This window comes from Dermacentor andersoni, chromosome 2, assembly GCF_023375885.2.
Source record: "Dermacentor andersoni chromosome 2, qqDerAnde1_hic_scaffold, whole genome shotgun sequence".
Taxonomy (NCBI): Eukaryota; Metazoa; Arthropoda; class Arachnida; order Ixodida; family Ixodidae; genus Dermacentor; species Dermacentor andersoni.
This window is the reverse complement of record NC_092815.1, coordinates 25757745-25775580: the sequence shown is the minus strand read 5'-3', so window position 1 is coordinate 25775580 and position 17836 is coordinate 25757745. Positions and strand designations below refer to the sequence as shown.

Below are 17836 nucleotides of genomic sequence, written 5' to 3'. Positions count from 1 at the left end.
TTCAATTACATTCTGCTGTTTTACGTGCCAAAACACTGATCTGATTATGAGGCACGCCGTAGTGGGAGGCTCTGGATTAATTTTGACCTCGTGGGTTTTTTTAACGTGTACCCAAAGCGGGGTACAAGGGTGTTTTTGCATTTCACCCCCATGGAAATGCGACCGCCGTGGCCGAATTTGATCCCGCGTCCTCAGGCTTAGCAGCGCAACACCAGAGCCACTACGCCACCACGGCTGGTGCCCTCCCTCGTCCCCGTCATATTTCTGTCTCCCTTTTTTTTGGTGCTTGTTCGTATTTCTTCTAAACATGTGATAACCATGCGCTAGTACCGCGACTGTTCGCGCTCCATGGAAATCGGGCAAGGAAATCGGTCATGGGATCACGACCATACACTTTTAGAATGAAGAATGTGAGAACTTTTGTATTGTTGACTAACCTTTGAATCTTTTAAATCTGTAGCTCTTGTACTCAGGTTCGCTGTAAGTTATTTTTAAAAAGTAATGAAGGGAAATAGTTTCATCTGCCCCCTGGATTCATTGCTTTAGCAACTGCTGCAATTTTCTTTCTAACTCGTTTGATGGCAGCGGCCGTGTGTCGCATCGTTTCAATTGTAAAATCGAATTTAACGTTGGTCACCTTGAGACATAACACAAGGAAATGAGGGACAAGAAGGAAAGCTTCAGCAATCTTTCGTTGTGAAGGGCCAGATGTCAGACCGGCTTTAAAGGTGCATGCTGAACGGTGGCGCTGCAAAAGTTGCCGCTGTAACTAACTTTAAAAAGACAGTGTTTTTATTAAATGGAGGCTTTTTTTATTGAATTTAAGCCCCAACGATATTCTTCTTTTCACCGCTCTGCCATGGCCTGTTTTGATACAGTTGGGCACTCCTCGCAAGGAATCATCTGCCGCACGCTTGCCGTCACTAATTGTCATTTAAATATGCGTGCTCCTCGGTGCTGTCGAAAAACAGTCTTGGAGCACGATTCACTTCTACTAGTGCTACATTGCCGATAGTCATCGTCTCGCGGTCACGTTGTCTTGCGTTTGAGAAGCGTTGACTCCTGCAGTCAGTGAAACGGCTCCAGTGCATTGTAGCAGGACAGCGTCTTGAGTCTCCTGGAACAGAAACAACGGGATAACGTTACTTCTTATCACAGCTGCCTTCTGCAGTATTTCACAGAGCCATGCCCGTATGCGGTCACTTGCAATGAGTAAGGAACAACCGCTTGCCCGGGGTGCTCTCGTTGCAGCAGTATTCTCATCATGTATGTGGAGCAGGCAAGCATACTGTGTGGCCCACTGTTAAGACGTGCTCTACACTAATTTGATTGGCGCAGAGCACGTGCGAACGATTCTCCTCTCGCAAGTGTGGAATCGCCTGACTTCGCAGCAGACGATTTATGTTTGGCGGCGCCGGCACTTTTCCGCAAGCCTCTCCAGTGCATTCCCATGCACAGCTTGAGACGGAACTTGCAGCTTAAGCGCCCGCAAAGCGAGAAGCACATATTACAGTGTTCTCTTTAACAAGGAGTCATACTACTCTGCTGACTGCTACTTACTGATGTGGCAATTTACGTCTGCCCAAATTTACCACAAAACAAAGTAGACCTGCAAATTCTGGTCTCCCATTTGTGTCATGGGTAAGTAAAGGCTTTTTCTTAATCTGGCCATGACATTCGCTGCGAAGGCACTTGTATGGTTTCTCATACAAGCACGTTCAGTCGTGCTCTGCGTCCAGATTGCAGATTTCTTGCCTAGTGGTTTGGGTCCGAACTCCGTTTGTAGCCGGATATAGAGCGCTTGGAATAAAAGGCGAATATGGAATGCATGTTCGCCTCTAAATTTAGGTAATACTCGGACAGTGGCGTTTGCTACTGGGAAAATGAATTTCATGTTAATTGTTCTTTAGAAAATCCTAAAGAAATGAGCCATTCCACTCTGTGAAGAAGAATGACCATCGAAGCTGTAGCACTTCACCAAGGATTAGACAAGGATGCATGTATTTATTTTCATCATTTGGTAATGGTAGTCATGATAGCTTTGTGATTACTGTAATATATACTGATTGGTTCGGTTACAACCTTAGACAGAATCTCGGCCAATGTTAAATCCACGCGCAAACACTGTTGAGTAGTGAGTGATTTGGAGTGGTGTGGCACCTCAAACCAAACTCTCCAAGCACCAACTGAGTGATCCATTTGCCCATGGACACGGCAGATGCATTGGGGGTAGATGTATACAGTTTCGCTGTAAAACAGTCGCATTAGGGCGTCCGCAGAATTAGTTAGGCCACCGATAATCATAGCAAACTTGTGATCACAGATCGGCTTCTAAAGTTTCGGCAAGACGCCCAGGAACGCTCGAAGTTGGGAAGATGCAGTTAAAACGAACACATGCAATGACCATCATTTTCACACTTTGTCACCAGCCTTATTGTTGCCTCTCGCCTACATCGAGGACAAATTCGAGGGTCGATCGAGTGTCAAGTGTCCCAAGTGTCGCAATAAGCGCGCTGTTTGCTGTTATCGTGAAACAAATTTCTAGGATGCCCTTACACATATATATAGTTAGTCTGCACACGCAAAAAATGTTGCAGTTTCGCTCACAATGCCAAGTGATAGGATACCCACTAGCTGACTCAATGTTATGCGCATTAAGTCTTGCGCTGTTGTCCTGCATCATCGGTTACAGTAAACACACACAGATGAACATGAAGAATATATTTTTGAGAAGAATGAGAATAGTTGTTGTTTGAAAACGTTTCTTCTTCTAAAAAAAGAAGAGAATAAAACTATATCATTCAATGACTCTTGCTCATGTCGTCTTCGTTTTGTCGTTGATTCAAGTGGCGCTCCCTAGTGGTGTAGAAGTGGAAGGACGCGCATTTTCCCGGATTTTCTATCTTGCCATTCGCTTTTTGCAGAGCTGGTATCATTTATATTATTTGATGTCGGCGCTTGCTTAGTGATAAAGTGCAGAGCGTGCCTCGTTAGCCAATAGTTTTAACAAGTTCTCGACAATACATGTATACAGTTTTGTCTAAGCGCTGTGGCTGGGAGGCAATATATTTGACTGGCAATGGTGTGTCGGTCGATCGTTGGAATCGTCGCGGGACACAGACTTATTTTTCTATGAAGTCCTCACAAAGTAGTGACGGATTATAGCGGTGGACGCCGTTGGCGGTCATCAAAACACGGCTGTGGGCTCATAACAGTGCCTATCCTCGTCGTATTTTTATTGTGTGTTGCCTGCGAAAACGCGCTGTTCGCAAAATACCCATAACAAATATCAGCGTAAAAAAATAAGAAAGAAAAACAAATAAACCATAGCATCGAGAGCCTTTTCAGTGTTAACAGTATTGCTAGGCAAGAGAGAGGCAGGGATGATAACCATGACAGAAAGTGATGTTTGTTGCCCTATAACGTTACACGGTAGAGGGCCGGTACTATGCTGCAACACATGCAGCAGTTGCAGGCAGAAGAATGAGCATTTTCAGTGCAGAGTGCAGCGTTCATTGACCTGTGTATTTATTCTAACAAACTTATTATCTTATTATTATTCTAACAAACTTATTCTATTAAACTTATTAACAAATTGTCGCTACATTTTTTTGTTAGAATATCCCAGCAACATCCGACCAATAAGAAAAAGAAAGAAAGAAAGGAACAGGAAATCAGCGTTGTATGTAGGCATCGCCATAGAAGTTGTAGTAGCGGATTGCCACAGCGACGAGGTGCGGTTTCACCATCGTCAGCAGGTAAAATCTATATATAGGCAAGCTAGTCAAACAACCAAGAAAGTTGTGAACCAAGTAAAAAAGCGATTGAGTCGCTGTCATTCTGCGAAATGTATGCTAAAACAAAGCGGCAATCCTGAAAATTTTCATTTAGTGTCCTTAGGATAACAAAAGCAGGTAACTGTACGCAGGTAAATGTTCTTGCACGATGTCTGCCTCACTAGCTGTAGAAGTAAATTCAACCAGTCGGCAGGCGCGAAACACCGCACCGAAAGCGGGCCTACCTTGTCATCGGCGAGGGTGCCATTGTTGGCGGCTTCGTGTTTGAGCACGCAGAGCAGCTGGTCGCGGAACTTGTCGCGCGTGTTCCTGAGTGCCTGCTGCTGCTGCCGCAGCTGGGCGGCCAGCGGCTCCCGGCGGGCGTCGTCGGGCGACAGCGCCTTGAGCTGGCGCACTAGCTCGGCGATCGACTCCTCGGCGCGGGCCAGTTGCTCGGCGTGCGCTTTGGACAGCTCGCGCATCGCTGAGCTCTGCTGCGAGTCACCCAGCAGCGGCGAAGGCTGACCGCTGTACGGTGCGGCCTGAGGCTCGCCTGCGGTCGCATTAGGGCTGCTTTAGCAAAGGCTCGTTAGCGCTCCGAGGCAGCGAACAAGGTAGCCCGGCGGACAAGGAAAGCGGGCGAGAACCTGGCACACCCATTAAACTCGTCTGCTTGAAGACAAGCTTTCTCTGGACTTAGTGCGCATCATTGCGCACTAAGGATAGAGAAAGCGCTCTACCACGCTTCGCGGTTAGCTACGCACGCACTCTCTGCTGCTTAGGCACGCATCAAACGGACGCTTGCCTTTGGCGACATCTTTAGCCGTTCTTACGTGCTTCGGAGTAGTGACGACAAATTTCGCTTTCAATCTTTTAGGCCCTATTCTTTTTGTGGCTGTGGACGCGAACCCTTAGTGAGTCGAAATACTGCGTTTCTATTTGATGGTCGTGATAAGTGCAGATTTAAGGCGGAGTTCTGGACAAAACAGGGAGGGCACCACGGCGGAATATGAAAACAATAAATTGATATAAAGACCAGTGGCGTAGCCAGAAATTTTGTTCGGGGGGGGGGGGGGGGCTCACGTTGCAGCTCGGCCTCCCACTTAAGAGGAAACATTAGGTCGGATGCTCCTGTCTAAATACATGTAGAAGGAGAATTCGTTTTTCTCGGCAACCACTTCACCAAATTTGACGAGGTTTGTTGGATTTAAAAGAAAAACTTAAATTCTAGTGAACGTTTGTTTCGAATTTTCGATTTAGGTCGTCAATATTTTATTGAAAGTGGCAAAAACCGAAAATTTTCACAGAACGAGACAATTAAGTTTAGAACTCTGTAAATCAGCAATGAAAATTGATATCACAATTCTGTGAATCGCACATTATAGTACATCTACAGCGGACAATATTGATATGTTACACATGAGTCTCAAAAAATTAAGTATTATGGAAGTACGGCTTTTGCAGAACCCTTGTACATAACATTACTAATCCACGTAAGATACAAATTGACATATCGAATTTGTCCGCTTTGAATGGTGTAATGGATGCCGTTTACAGAACCGCGCTATCTGTTCTTGATGCAGAGCTATTAATTTGTAAACTTCGTGCTTCTATGTTTTTCGAACTTTCAAATTTTTCAAAATATTTTAAACAATGTTCAGGCCCTAAATTGAAATTCCGCTTCCAACAGACACTAGAATTTAGCTTAGTCTCTCAAATGCGACAAATTTCGTTAAAAGCGATTCAGGAGTTATCACAGAAAAGCGTTTCTGCGTTTTACATGTATCTGAATAGGCCACGTCGGAGTAGGGCCCGAGCTAAAGCTTCCTCTCAAACAATTTGCCTAGGGATCAAATACATGAATAATAACTGCATTGCCATTGCCAAAGATGCTGCAAACGAATTCTTGAACGCTAAGCACTGTCAATACAAGTAAAATATGTATTTTTTTCATAAAAGAATATATTCGTATGTGCCAAAAATTGTGCCCCACATAACTGATGTCAATGCTTTCATGTGTTTTGTCTATTTAATAAGGAAAGAAAATATCACACGAACTTTAGAACTACATCAGTTCGAAGCCAGCAAAGCAGTGCATTCCGCTGATATGAAAAATGTAAAGGCCATGAAATGTACAAGTTGAGAACAAATATATTAATGACACTTTGTCATACAAGATCCTTGTTTACATTCTTGTACATATGCAACGGCCAGTGAAAAATCTCAATGACGCTGTCATTTGTTCCAGCGTATTACGCAGCAGCAGCTGTCACCGGACGTGTATCGTAATTGCACCGAAATTATAGTCGCAACAGAGCACGTATAAAAAGCTGGAGTTCTGCAGAATATACGAGGGCGAGTCAAATGAAAGTGAGCCAATGCGAATATATGACAAACGGGGTACTATAATTAAAAGTAGCCCCCATGGGCATTTAGACATTTGTCCCATTGACTAACGAGTCGCGCAATTCCCGTCTCATAAAGCTCCTTGGGTTGCTCCTTCAAAACCTCTGCAACTGACTTTCACTTCATCGTCCGAGACGAATCTGGTTCCCTTGAGCTGTTTTTTCGTTTGCCCCAAAATGTGGAAGTTGCAAGGCAGCAGGTCTTAGCTGTGTGGCAGATGTTGCAGCGTTTCCCGCTTGAACTTTGCCAGATTTGTATTAACCCCATCAGCGACGTGGGGACGGGCATTGTCATGGAACAAGATGACCTCATTCGTCAATTTTCCACGTAGCTTGTTCTTGATTGGGGCACACAGCCGATCCCGCGTTTCACAATATCGGAAACAATTGATAGTCTCTCAAGATTTAGCAAATTCTATGAGTAATGGCTCCTGACGATCGAAAAATAAAAGTCAACAACACCTTTCTGGCAGAAATGACGGCCTTTGCTTTCTTTGGGGGTGGTGAGTTTGAATGTTTCCATTGTCAGCTTTGCCGTCGTGTTACAGACTCTTAGTAGTGGCATGATGGTTCGTCTCCGATCACAATTGCAGACAAGAAATCACCACCCTTATTGTGATAGCGGATCAGATGAGTAAAGGCAACGCCGATCTTCTCCGTATTCTGGCGGTAGTTCAAAATCTTCCGCATCCACTGCGCGCACAAGAGCTGATAACCGAGATGTTCATGAATTATGGCGCGAACCAAACCGTGACTGATATTCTCACGCTTAGCCAGTTCATCGATGCTTGTCCTCCGTTCTTGTCTCATCAGCTCATCAACCTTTGCAATTTTGTTAGGGGTGATTGCACGATGGCTTTGGGCCGGTCGGGGATCGTCTTTGCAACTTTCAGGTCCTTTTTTGAACCGTTTGTTCCAACGCTTCACAGTGGCCAATGAAATGCAATGTCCCATGTACACGGCAGCCATACGGTGACTCATTTCTTTTTGAGAAACACCATCAGCTGTCAAAAACCTCACGGCACCACGCTGCTCAACTTCTGGAACGTCCATTACGGCACGCAACCATGTACAACCCAGTGTATGAGAGCATTAAAGAACATTTATCCTCACACCTGCGTGTCACTTTTTAAATGAGAGGTCCCTGTGTGCTACGCGCAGGCCTTGCAGATAATCAACAGAACCATAATTGCGCGCGGTGGGTAGGCTCACTTTCATTTGACTCGCACTCGTAGATTAGAAATGCGAAGATACAATGGAATATACAAATGGGAAGAAACAGCTTGATAAAGGGCAAAAAAGTGCCACTGGAAACAAAGTTCACTGCACGTATACACAACGCCTCGCAACAAAATATTTAAACATAGGTATAAATAAGTGTCTAATAAATCTACGTATCTAAGAAAAAGTCACGGTATATAATGCGTCAAACTAGGCAAATAAACATGTTGCGCAATCATAGATTCACAGAATCCTAGATCCTGGCTCCATTCCATCCACTCCATCCGATGTATCGCGCGCGACGGAAGGCGGCGCGCCTGCTCCTCACTTTTCTCCCTTGCGCACACAAGACAGCCACCATCGTCGGCTCACCCATTCCCCCCCCACCCCCCACACGCTTTCACTTGCACATACAGCATGCGGCGCGGGGTCACGATGTTATCGCACTTGGACTTTATGCGGAACATGAGGACGACGGCGACGGCAGGAATGCGCCTAGAGTGTCCATATAATTGCTATCGCAATAATATAGTAAGAGTATCCGGAAACTGAAGCGTCCCATGGCCCATTTCTTTCCGCAAAAGAAGTAACAAAATAGAACTTTCACGATGCGACAATTCGCTGCACCGCAACAACGCTTTTTTCCTTTTGTGAGGCGGGGGCACCGTAATAAAAAAAAAAACGCAAAGTATGTTGGTCACAATCGAATGCTTACTTTGGGCAACTAATATGGCTATTAAAGGAATGTCAAAGAAAACACGAGACGCTTGGTCCACCAAGAACCATGCGCATACTGCTCGGTATCCTACACCGGCGAGACAAGACTTTCTGGAGAGGTTGAGCTCAAGCGAACGCGGTGCGATCCGTCGAGCCCCCACAGTGATGGCGGCTAGCGACCATTGTTTCTTTTTCTCGTCTGCTAGCCAGAAAGCATCCAAAACTCTGCCAGGCGAAAATGCACTCGGCCAGAGAAAACCGAACGCGCACCGAAGTGCGCTGCTTGATGGGCGGGGCAACACGAGAAAAACGCATGCGCTCTGGCTGGCTTTGGCAGCACGCGGGTAGGCGAGCGAGAACAAAAAAATTGAAGAGGCTCAACGTGTCCTCTCGATTAAAAGCAAAAGTAGAAACAATAAATAAGAACGTAGTTACCTTTGCTGGCTTTAGTGTCTTTACTGGATGCTTTGGCGCAGGTGAAAAAAAGATCTTGATATTTTTTTATGTGACATGACGGCACGAATGAACCACCACAACGCTTCGTCTCATCAGGCCACGCTGCGGGCTTTGTCAACTTGTCTGATAGTGTGTTAATTTGGCTTGTCTCGTTGTATGGCCCGATGTACGACTTTGGAAAAGTCAATGCACCTTTGGCGTCAAATATTTATGGGAGCATTAAACTTACAATGTTCCGCAATTGAAAATCTAAAGCGCACGTTTCGAAATGTCAATGCACCTTTCACATAAGACGTTTATGAGAACTTTATACCCATAAAGTTTCGGGATTGATATCCACGCGATCCGTAAATTCCATGATAGAGTGTAGATTCCGCGGCCTCCGCGAGATGCCGCGGCGAGCCCGTTCACCATCAAAAGGTCCTTGAAACTTTGTGCTCGGATGGGGCTACTTGCGTTATGTGACTCCCGGTGCATGGGCGTTGCCGCGAAATTCAGCCCGAGTTCGCAATTTTCGCGGTGAAATGGCTTTTCGAGCGTGAAAAAGACGCTCTAGACGAAATCCAGAATGATTTCCGGCGCCGGGGGTTGCTTTGGTAGGCGGTGCATGGACAGCACGAAAAAATTTCGGGGGTGGCTGAAGCCCCATAAGCCCCCCCCCCCCCCCCCCCCCCCCCCCTGGCTACGCCCCTGATAAAGGCTGTGTGTGCTGAGAGGCTCTGTGCACCACCGTCGACTTTATGGAAGCTTCGGACATCTGTATATTGCAAGCGTGTGTGATGACAACGATAAGACAGCGTTGATGGCGAAATTACGACGACGCACAAGGACAACAGAATGGCGATGAATTAACGACGGCAACGGCATGAAGTTGGTTCTTGTCTTCTCTTATTTGTTCAAGGCCCTGTTGCTAACATGCTGCGAATGGTGTCCGTGATCACGCCGGCTGCCAGCTTATAGCGTGCCGCTCCGAGGCCTGAACATCAACCGCCGAAAATTGGGACAAGGCTGTCGGTGTCAAAAAAAAAAAAAAACGCACACACACATGAGCAGAGCCGATGGAACTGCTTTGTTTTGTGACACTGTGCTGGTAAGTGGAAGCCGAGATCGAAAAGAAGTGCCGCCTGCATAACGCCAACGAAAATATTCCTTGCACATTCGACGGACAAAGGATTCTAGTGTGGTTGAGATAAGTCATGATTTTTTTTCTGTTCTATTATATATCTGTTGATTCGAGAGATTAGGGTAGATAATATTTCGGGTACAAAATTAATTTGTTTTTAATCAATTGCCAAACTGGATGGCAGTGCTCCTTGTTGATGATGTTTTCTCATATGCATGTCCTACACCACAGATACATGAGGTCAGCAAGTTTGACCCGACTGTCTCAGTGCCAGTTGTATGAGGTCAGCGCCTCTGACAAATAAAATAAGCTGGAGCGAATCTTCTCTTGGATGGCATAGTGATCCTCGAGGGTGCTCCACGTTGCTACATGTTATGTGGTGACTCCTTAGGCGGCCAACGAGTTTGGTGCGTGCTATAAGGCATCCATCGGGTGGTTCCACAACAGCTGCCGCATGTCACTTTTAGTGTTTCTTTCCTTTGTTGTATTCCAGCTTCGGTATGGCGAACCAGAGGCACTCATTCACGGTTTTATGCATATTTTACGCAAATCTATGTTCTCACGTCCACCCCAAACTACAGTTGCTAAATGAAGTGCTTTTAGGTGCAAAATGTGCCAAATTTGGACGTACTCACACATTATATTTGTCGTACAGAGAATTCCCACAAACACGACGAGGTGATGTGACTTCATCTTGGTTTTCAGCACTCAGGAGCACTTCGGTACTATTCTCTGCAGGAAGCAAAAGTCCAAGCTTATTACCAGTTTAAACTATTACACAATAATTTCTCAAAAAAGTACAAGTATTATCTCGCGCAGATGTTATAGTGCTGCGGAGTTACTGTGGAATAAGTGGTACGTATTCACAGCGGGCACTGCGTCTTTTCTAAGGCATTGCTTTGAGAATGCTCTGCACTGACTGTCATTATCTGGCCACAAGAGCAAGACACAGCGGCCTTTCGACCACACCATCAATCTACACTTCTCATGCCAGCAAGCGGACTACTTTCGAGCACTATTTTAAGATCGATCAATGCGCGCTTGTGGAAGCCGTGTTTAGTAAGCAGCAATGCTACAGTTAATAGTTTCAACAAGCTTCATTCGACAGTTTCCCAACATTTACTCTACCGCGAATTGCACCACAAAGCTGGTCCGCCATTGTATTTCACAGCACATTTCCGGCACAGGTAAATCGAGAACAGTACTAATAGCGTTAATTATGCTCGACAGAAACGACTTAAATACTTGAATATCTAAAGTGCTATATGTGCCTTAGAGTGAATAAATAGAAGTTAATTATTAAGCCTTCGTCATTTATCATTTAGAAAAACTAGCGTACGGGGTTTCACCAGGATGAAAGGTTGCGTGTACAAAAGATATCGCTGTGGATGAAGCTGAAGCCCGACGAGGCTGCCAAACACGAATGTTCGCGGAGAAAGAAGCGAGTATTTCCATTTGTTGTGCAATTTCCCTCTGTTCAAGTAATTCACTTGGAGAGGCGGAATAGCCATTTGTGTCACAAACAATAAATCGAGATGTCTCACGCGAAAAAAAAGGAAGTAGTTACAACTGTGTGCAACCTTTAAGTAAACATGTGAAATACTGTGCCAACGAATAATATTCGCCTCTCACATATCAACTGCCGACGTATTTTTTGGCTATTTCGGGGAATGTGTGCGCATTTCTTGCACCGATCGTTTAGCAGGCGTATATGGCTGAGTTGGTTGCTAACACGAATATGTCACTGCATGGTGAAGAACCAGAGAGTACAAGAAGATCTATAATGTAGGAAAATTTATGCCTCGCCTACGCGAGATTTGTGTGCGCAAATGTCCCTTCGTATTTAAACAAATTTTTGTAGGTGTTATTTCTGTTATGAGCGTCATGAACACAGCCCATATGTCGGAGAAGAGGTGCGAGCCTCTCCTTAAATACATTTATGAATAATAATAAAAAGAACAAAAAAGTTGAAGCGTAACCATCCCTGTTTCTAATTCTTGTACAACCTTCTTCTCTACCATGCACTGCAACCCATATCTGTGACCGGTCTAGGGCACAGATTCAGCATCGTTGCATCCTGCACAGCGACAGATCTCCGGCGACGTGCATATACAGTGTGTTCCAACTATCATGCGCCAAGATTAAAAAAAAAAATATGTAAATACTGCATATCTGGACAGAACCAAGCTAATGTAGTCTTCCGTTGCTTGGAGATGCTCAGATTACTTTATGCACTCAGCCGAATTACATAATTAGTCTTAAATATTTAATCAACTTCCTATGCTATAATTACCTGAAAACTGCCAACGACAAAATTGTAGAGCAACGTGAAAAACTCCCGATACAGCTTTCTGTTGAGCAATACGTGCTACATAAGAGTCCCTTTAGCCGCTCGACGCACTGTGCGCGTATTAAAAAAAATTAAATTATGTGGTTTTACATGCCCAAACCACTTTCTGATTATGAGGTACGCCGTAGTGGAGGACTCCGGAAATTCTGGCCACCTGGGGTTCTTTAACGTGCACCTAAATCTAAGTACACGGGTATTTTCGCATTTCGCCCCCATCTAAATGCGGCCGCCATGGCCGGGATTCGATTCCGCTACCTCGTGCTCAGCAGCCTAACACCATAGCAACTGAGCAACCACGGCGAGTATTTGCGTGTATTCGCGGGCTTCTTTCACGCTCGTAAAAATGCTTTTATGTAGCACGTTTTGAGCAACAGAAAGCTGTATCGGGAGTTTTTCCTGTCGCTCTACGATTTTCTCCTTCACACTTTTCATTTAATTAAAATATTTGAGAAGTTTATTAATTAATTAAGACTAATGAAGTAATTACGCGGACTGCAAGAACTAATCTGAGCATCTCCAAGCGACGGCAACCAACATTAGCTTGGTTCTGTCCAGCTACGTGGTATTTGCATATTTTAAAACTTTTGCACATGATAGTTGGTACACCCTTGTTAAGAACGGCCAGCTGCAGTGCAAAGTTTTGCCAACCCGTTGCGACTGTGGAGGCAACATCCCGGGAGCATCGCCGCCAACCTCTAGCCACGGCGTGACTAAATCGACTTCGTGTCGGGGAACAATACGCGCATCCCCCACTCTCCGTCGCTTCAGCTAGGATGCGTTCGATGAAGCAGGCTTTGTGCTGAAACCGCCGCCAACCTCTAGCCTCATCGCCGTTGTGACGGAATGAGTTCGGTGGGCCAACTATTGTTACCAAACTCCCCAACGCGGACATGATCTGCTACGGGTGCGCGAGTTGCCGCGGGAACGCCGTTTTGCGCTCCTTCCCACGCACCGACCAAGACGCAAAACAACGCGCTACTCGGAACGGCTCCCGAGTTCTACGAAGCCCCTCTGACGTCGGCTCCGGAACATCGCCCCTGTGTGTATGCGTGTGTGCGTGTGTGTGTGTAAACCGTGCCGCGGGGAGGCGGCTAGTCTGCGATGGCTAAACGAACGTTCGCATCACCTTGTATCGGGAGAGGACCGAGTTTTTAGAAACCGCTGTTGTGCGGCTGCTCAGGACACTCTCGCTCAAGCAGTCATGTTAGACTGATGTACTTTCTCAAACAGTCCTGTTAGACTGATATAAATACTGTAAATAAACCCATATTCCTCGTTCGCGATGAGAAGCAGTCCTTCCCTTCATCAACGTCCTCAGCGTGGATAAGTTGGACGACGGCATGGGCCAGCTACCTTCTAATTCATGCCCGACTCCAATCTTGTCAACGGATCACGAGCGATGGGATTGAGCCCCCAATCCTGACACCCTGTATAGTATCACCACACCGCTACGCTGCGCCGTCGCTGAAACGGCTGTGCTCCGGCAGTTGGGAGGAGGGCACCATTCCCCACGAAAGCACCCCCCGCCGTGTGTTTCCGCACAAACAAACAAACAAACAAACAAACAAACAAACAAACAAACAAACAAACAAACAAACAAACAAACAAACAAACAAACAAACAAACAAACAAACAAACAAACAAACAAACAAACAAACAAACAAACAAACAAACAAACAAACAAACAAACAAACAAATAAATAACATTTGCAGTAACTTATTATTTGTGCATGTGCTGCACGTAGAATTACGTTTGCCGGTTGTTCTGGGAGCACAGAATGTGGTACCATTGCCACTGAGGTGGATATGAGTCCCATGCATTGGTGATGTGCGAGCAAAAAGTGTGCGTGCTAATATCATCGCCTTTGGAGCAATTTACTAATAAGAGTGCCTAAAAGCGTTATGTAGTCGTTATGCTCATGTTTCTTTTTTTTTTTTTTTTCAGATGTCGCAGGAGATGCAAATATGGCACCGAGTTTAAATTCGCAGGGAATGGGGAACGTGTTATGGGTTACGCGCGGGTAAAACTTCAAGTATGTGGGCCATTTACGGGAGTCGGAAAAAGACTGCTTGTAGCCCGGCCACGCGGGTCAACCGCCGCATGTGACAGGGGTATAATACACGTGCTCTAAAGGAACAGCTTCGTTTGAAATAGGGTCGCGATTCTGCAAGGCGGAGCACGTCTGATGTGTTTCTTCTAACGGAGACAAGTACCTTTGGACTTCACCGTCAGCCATGGTTTCTTGAAATTGACTATATTATAAGCCGTAGGGATTACACGTGGCGGCGATCCCAGTGGGCTCAAATGGTGTCAACAGCGGTTTATGTCACCATTGTTGAAATCGGCCGGGCGCCTTCACTGGCGCATTTTTTTATTGAAATTAATATTAGGAGAGGTGGGCGCCTTTATGGCGGCATCGGCTACTCCTTGTCACTTAGCAAAGGAAACAATTATGCGCAAAAAGGGAGAATGATGTCACAAAATATGGCAGGAGATGAATAAAAACCATACAGACTAACAGTACATGAATCGCAAAGTTTTGTGCATGAGTTCAGTACACGTTCGCATATATAAGGACAGATATATTGAATAGACAAAAGACACATGCAATTACACGGCAAGCACAGAACACAATTACACATTGCGTGAAAATTACGATCACCACATCAATCAATTTTAACCTAGTGCATTTATATCACTCAATTAACTTATTAGGATCAACTGAAACTTAATATTTCCTCATAATGTTAGCGTCCTCGAAAGACTTCTTCAAAGCAAGACGTGCTCTTTTCTGAAGGCCCGCAGTTGGCTATGCATGGAGCAAGTATCTTTTTCAGAGTGAATTGTCTTCTGTTTAAAAGCAACAAATTTGTTTGCAATACCTTTAGTTGTGGATCGTATTTAGTGCACTCGAGGAGGAGATCATACACATTTTCGTCTGGATGGCCACAAGAACACTGGGGACTAGAGGCACGTTTTATCCTGTATAAGAAGTGTCTCGTAAATGCAGTACCAAGCCACAGGCGGTGCACCAATGCTTCAATTTTTTTGTTTTCTCTTAGGTTTTCCGGAATTGATAAGTTTGTACATGGGTCTACAAAGTACAACTCCGAGGTCTTAGATTGCTCATCAAACCAGGTAGTCTCGCTGAGACGACAGGAAATCTGTCTCAGCAGCAGACGGACTTCACTACGCAAATGAGGACGATTGATCGTCTCTGCGTAATTAATTGTGCGCCAGATTCGCAGTTGCGTCCGCTGCAGTATTACCAGGAATATTGCCGTGGCCGAGTATCCACTGAAATACATTTACGTGATTCATTGCGCCTCTCATTTACGTAAACCTAAATACAGGAACGAATATAGAGGTATTGTTAACTTGAATTGTTACCGTATTCTTACTGAAGCGCTGCTAATGTTTCACGTTACGGGGAACAATAGGCTGTTGCCCCCTTCTTCGCAGCTGTATGTAAAGCCAGAAGCTACAGCAGCCGACGCTAAGACAGGGTCGCGGTTTGCGAGATCAGCATCAGCGAATTCGCGAATGCTGTCAGGGTTTTAAGGCATTCAAAAGTAAAGCAAATATTTTTCAACGAATACCTCGACCATCCAACTATTTTCACCTAATGGCCGTTTCCTATACGAAGAATACGTTGAGATGAAGAGTTGGAGAGCGAGAGTGTGTAGGCCAGTTTATGAAGTGCGACGTTGTATAAGACAAGTGTTAGCGCCGGACTGTGGAGGAAACAAAAACACAGCACCCCTTTTCAGGCCACCAGGCCCAAGCAAGCGGAAACATTAAGCCTTGCCGGCGCGTGTATTTACATACCTCACTTTGGAAGCGAGCAGGGTGATTCCGCCGGTTCTTCGGAGACGCGCCGATCGCTGTGGTCGTCAATCTGTCGGCACACCAGTTCACTAGCGGCCTTTAGCTGGTGCACAGTTGCTTGCACTTATGCCGGCAATTATTGAAGTGTTCATCAGAGCGATGATGTCAGTGGTTGCGTTTACGGCGTGGGATGACAGACGCCAGCCGCAATCGGCACAGGGCTGGGATGAGACGGAACAACCTGTTGCGGTGGCTGTCTTATCGCTGCTGGACCCTTGCTTCACTTTGCGGATCGCATATCGACAAGTTGTCGGGGGCACGTAGCGCGCAACTGCGGACGTTGCGAGGGAGACTGCAAGGCCGCCCTTGCAAGGCGCCGCCCTCACGTTCGCACGCAGGCGGTGGCGACAACCAGGGCGACATGCGACGTTATCGTCGCGCAACAGGCCGCTATCTTTTGTGGGAAAAGAGCTGTGGCCTGTGGACGTTGTGGCGGCGTCTAGCTCGTGCGAACGCGAGGGCATTATCTTCACGAGGGTCTCATAGAGATGATTGAGATCTTGGATACTGACCAAGACTTTTTAATCGTGTGCATGTGAAAATACTTGCGCAGTCCAGGTGCATCGGGTGACGAGCGACTCTTCCTGCGACCGTCCTATTGCACGAAATGATACATTGGCATAAGGAGGTAGAAGTATTAGAAGTAGGAGAGCACGTCTCAACTTATTGATAATTTATTTCTTTTGACGAGTCACTGCGGAACCAGCAACGAAGACCACAGACATTGAATCCAGGAAGAACACAGAAGTGAACATTTTGTTTGCTTAAGGTATAATAATAATAATAATAATAATAATAATAATAATAATAATAATAATAATAGACCTGCCCAAGTACATTTGTTCCTCTTAACTACATTATCGGCTACCTAGGTTTGCTCGAAAATGACGTTTTTAGAAAGCGTTATCGACGATGATTTCTAGATCGCGCAGAATATGTTCTGATTCGTAGAAGCGATAAACTGCAGACAGGCATCAGTAAAAAGGCACGATGAAAACGTAGAAAGAACTGCAGCGCACTCCTGCCGGATTCGGACAGGCAGTACAAGGCGTACTGACGCAAGATTACCACTGCTTTTAATTCTCGGTGACCACCGCTATTTTCCTTGTCCGCAAATGTTTTCCGCTGCTTCATCTGGGAAAGGTTTTTTAGTTCCTATCGGACAATGTGAGATATTAGGCCAGTTGGTATTCCATGACCAAACTTTTCTAGCGTTCATATACCACGGGCATTCAAGGGAAAGACGAGCACGAACACCAACTGCCAAATAAATTACCTATTAATTATTAATTAATTATTACTGAGAACGTATTTATACGTGCAAGAGGAAACAAAAAAAGACAACACAAGAATATTATATATGACATATATAAGCCGTAGGTAGCACACACACACACACACACACACACACACACACACACACACACACACACACACACGCACACACACACACACACACACACACACACACACACACACACGCACACGCACACGCACACGCACACGCACACGCACACGCACACGCACACGCACACACACGCACACGCACACGCACACGCACACACACACACACACACACACACACACACACACACGCACGCACGCACGCTCGCTCGCACATGTTCTGTGGCACCCTTTGAAAGCTGTACAGATACGAGCAAATAAGCGTACCGACCTCACCTGGAAAACACTGTGCTCGGGCGCAACCATGAATCCAACGAAATTGAATAAATATGTTACGGTAACGATTATGTTCTTTCATTAACCAATTCACAAGTAACGCAACCCAACAACACAAAAGAATACAAAGACCTTGCACAAGCCCAAACACGATATCATTTTTTTTACCCAACAGACGCTCAAGAGGTGGCTTACGCAATAATAAACTTTAAAAACAGT

The 17836-nt window shown here is 45.5% G+C and overlaps 1 protein-coding gene across 2 annotated transcripts; it reads right to left on the bottom strand.

The window, feature by feature from the left end:
- Positions 1–789: 789 nt before the first annotated feature.
- Positions 790–16262, bottom strand: LOC126542572 (uncharacterized). 2 transcript variants are annotated; one of them, XM_050189712.3, is made up of 4 exons: positions 15878–16260; positions 10334–10430; positions 4022–4329; positions 790–1117 (listed from the first exon to the last, which is right to left on the bottom strand). In XM_050189712.3, exons 2-4 carry the CDS (start codon positions 10389–10391, stop codon positions 1016–1018), a joined length of 468 nt encoding a protein of 155 aa, XP_050045669.1. In that variant the 5' UTR covers positions 10392–10430; positions 15878–16260; the 3' UTR covers positions 790–1015. The 2 variants fall into 2 exon arrangements, with proteins under 2 accessions (XP_050045669.1, XP_054933313.1); XM_055077338.2 differs by lacking the exon at positions 10334–10430 and having other exon boundaries at positions 15878–16262.
- Between the last annotated feature and the right edge of the window lie 1574 nt (positions 16263–17836).